An 849-nucleotide genomic window follows, 5' to 3' on the forward strand; every position below is an offset into this window, starting at 1 on the left:
CTGGTGGCCGGTCGAAGGCGGTGGACGAGGCTTGTCTGCTGCTGGCCGAGTACAACGGCCGCCTGGCCGCCGAGCTGGAGGACCGGCGCCAGCTCGCCCGCATGCTCATCGAGTACACTCAGAACCAGAAGGATGTCCTCACCGAGAAGGAGAAGAAGCTGGAAGTGAGTACTGATGGCGCTGGTGCCAACAGGCCAATGCTCCCACTTGACTCCTGATCTGGGTGTTTCTCTGAAGGGAGATGGTTCTGGGTGTTGTCTTTCCATGTGGAGTGAAACAGGGCTGAGAAAGGGGTGAAACAAGTCTGGAGAAGACAAATCTGTTCTGACATTCAGTCTAGTAGATCTAATACAGGTGGACATGGAGGGTCCAGAACTCCATTCTTGTTAAAGATAGGCTCACCTAGCAGTTTCTTCAGATTTACCCTATGCTTTTTATGAAATCTCCATTTCCAAAATGCCAACCTCCCTTTGCCATAATTATCTTTTTAGCATTATTATTATTGGTTGTTTTCTTGATGAGTGCCCCTCATCTGCCTTCCCAGCCCTTACTTGATAAGGGGATGGAGTTCAAACAAGATCTTCTCGTGTCCATCCTTTAACAGCCACAGCCACTCCTGCAGCTTGTGATGGAGTGTGGGCTGATGCAGAAAGAGGGTGACTCGTGTTCCCAGACGTGGCTCCCTTGATCAGGGTGCTGGGAATGGGCACACACTGGGGAGACCTGAGCCCCAGCTGCACCCCCCAGCACCAGCCATTTGTCTCCTGTTCTTTGTCGGCGAAGTTCTTTGAGCACGTTGGGACTGGCGTGGAGGCTGAACTAGTGCCCGTGGCTGTGTCACTGCCACCT

The 849-nt window shown here is 52.7% G+C and overlaps 1 protein-coding gene across 1 annotated transcript in view; it reads left to right on the plus strand.

Moving 5' to 3' along the window:
- The window catches only part of RPRD1B (regulation of nuclear pre-mRNA domain containing 1B), a gene marked incomplete at its 5' end in the record, with an annotated part of 14,383 nt that overhangs the window by 5,613 nt on the left and 7,921 nt on the right, over window positions 1-849 (plus strand). The window contains one exon of the mRNA XM_010021560.1: window positions 5-164. Within this exon, the coding sequence (XP_010019862.1) occupies window positions 5-164 (160 nt within the window). The remainder of the gene's footprint in view (window positions 1-4; window positions 165-849) is intronic.

The sequence above is a fragment of the Nestor notabilis genome, unplaced genomic scaffold (genome assembly GCF_000696875.1).
Source record: "Nestor notabilis isolate BGI_N333 unplaced genomic scaffold, ASM69687v1 scaffold26659, whole genome shotgun sequence".
Lineage (NCBI taxonomy): Eukaryota > Metazoa > Chordata > Aves > Psittaciformes > Psittacidae > Nestor > Nestor notabilis.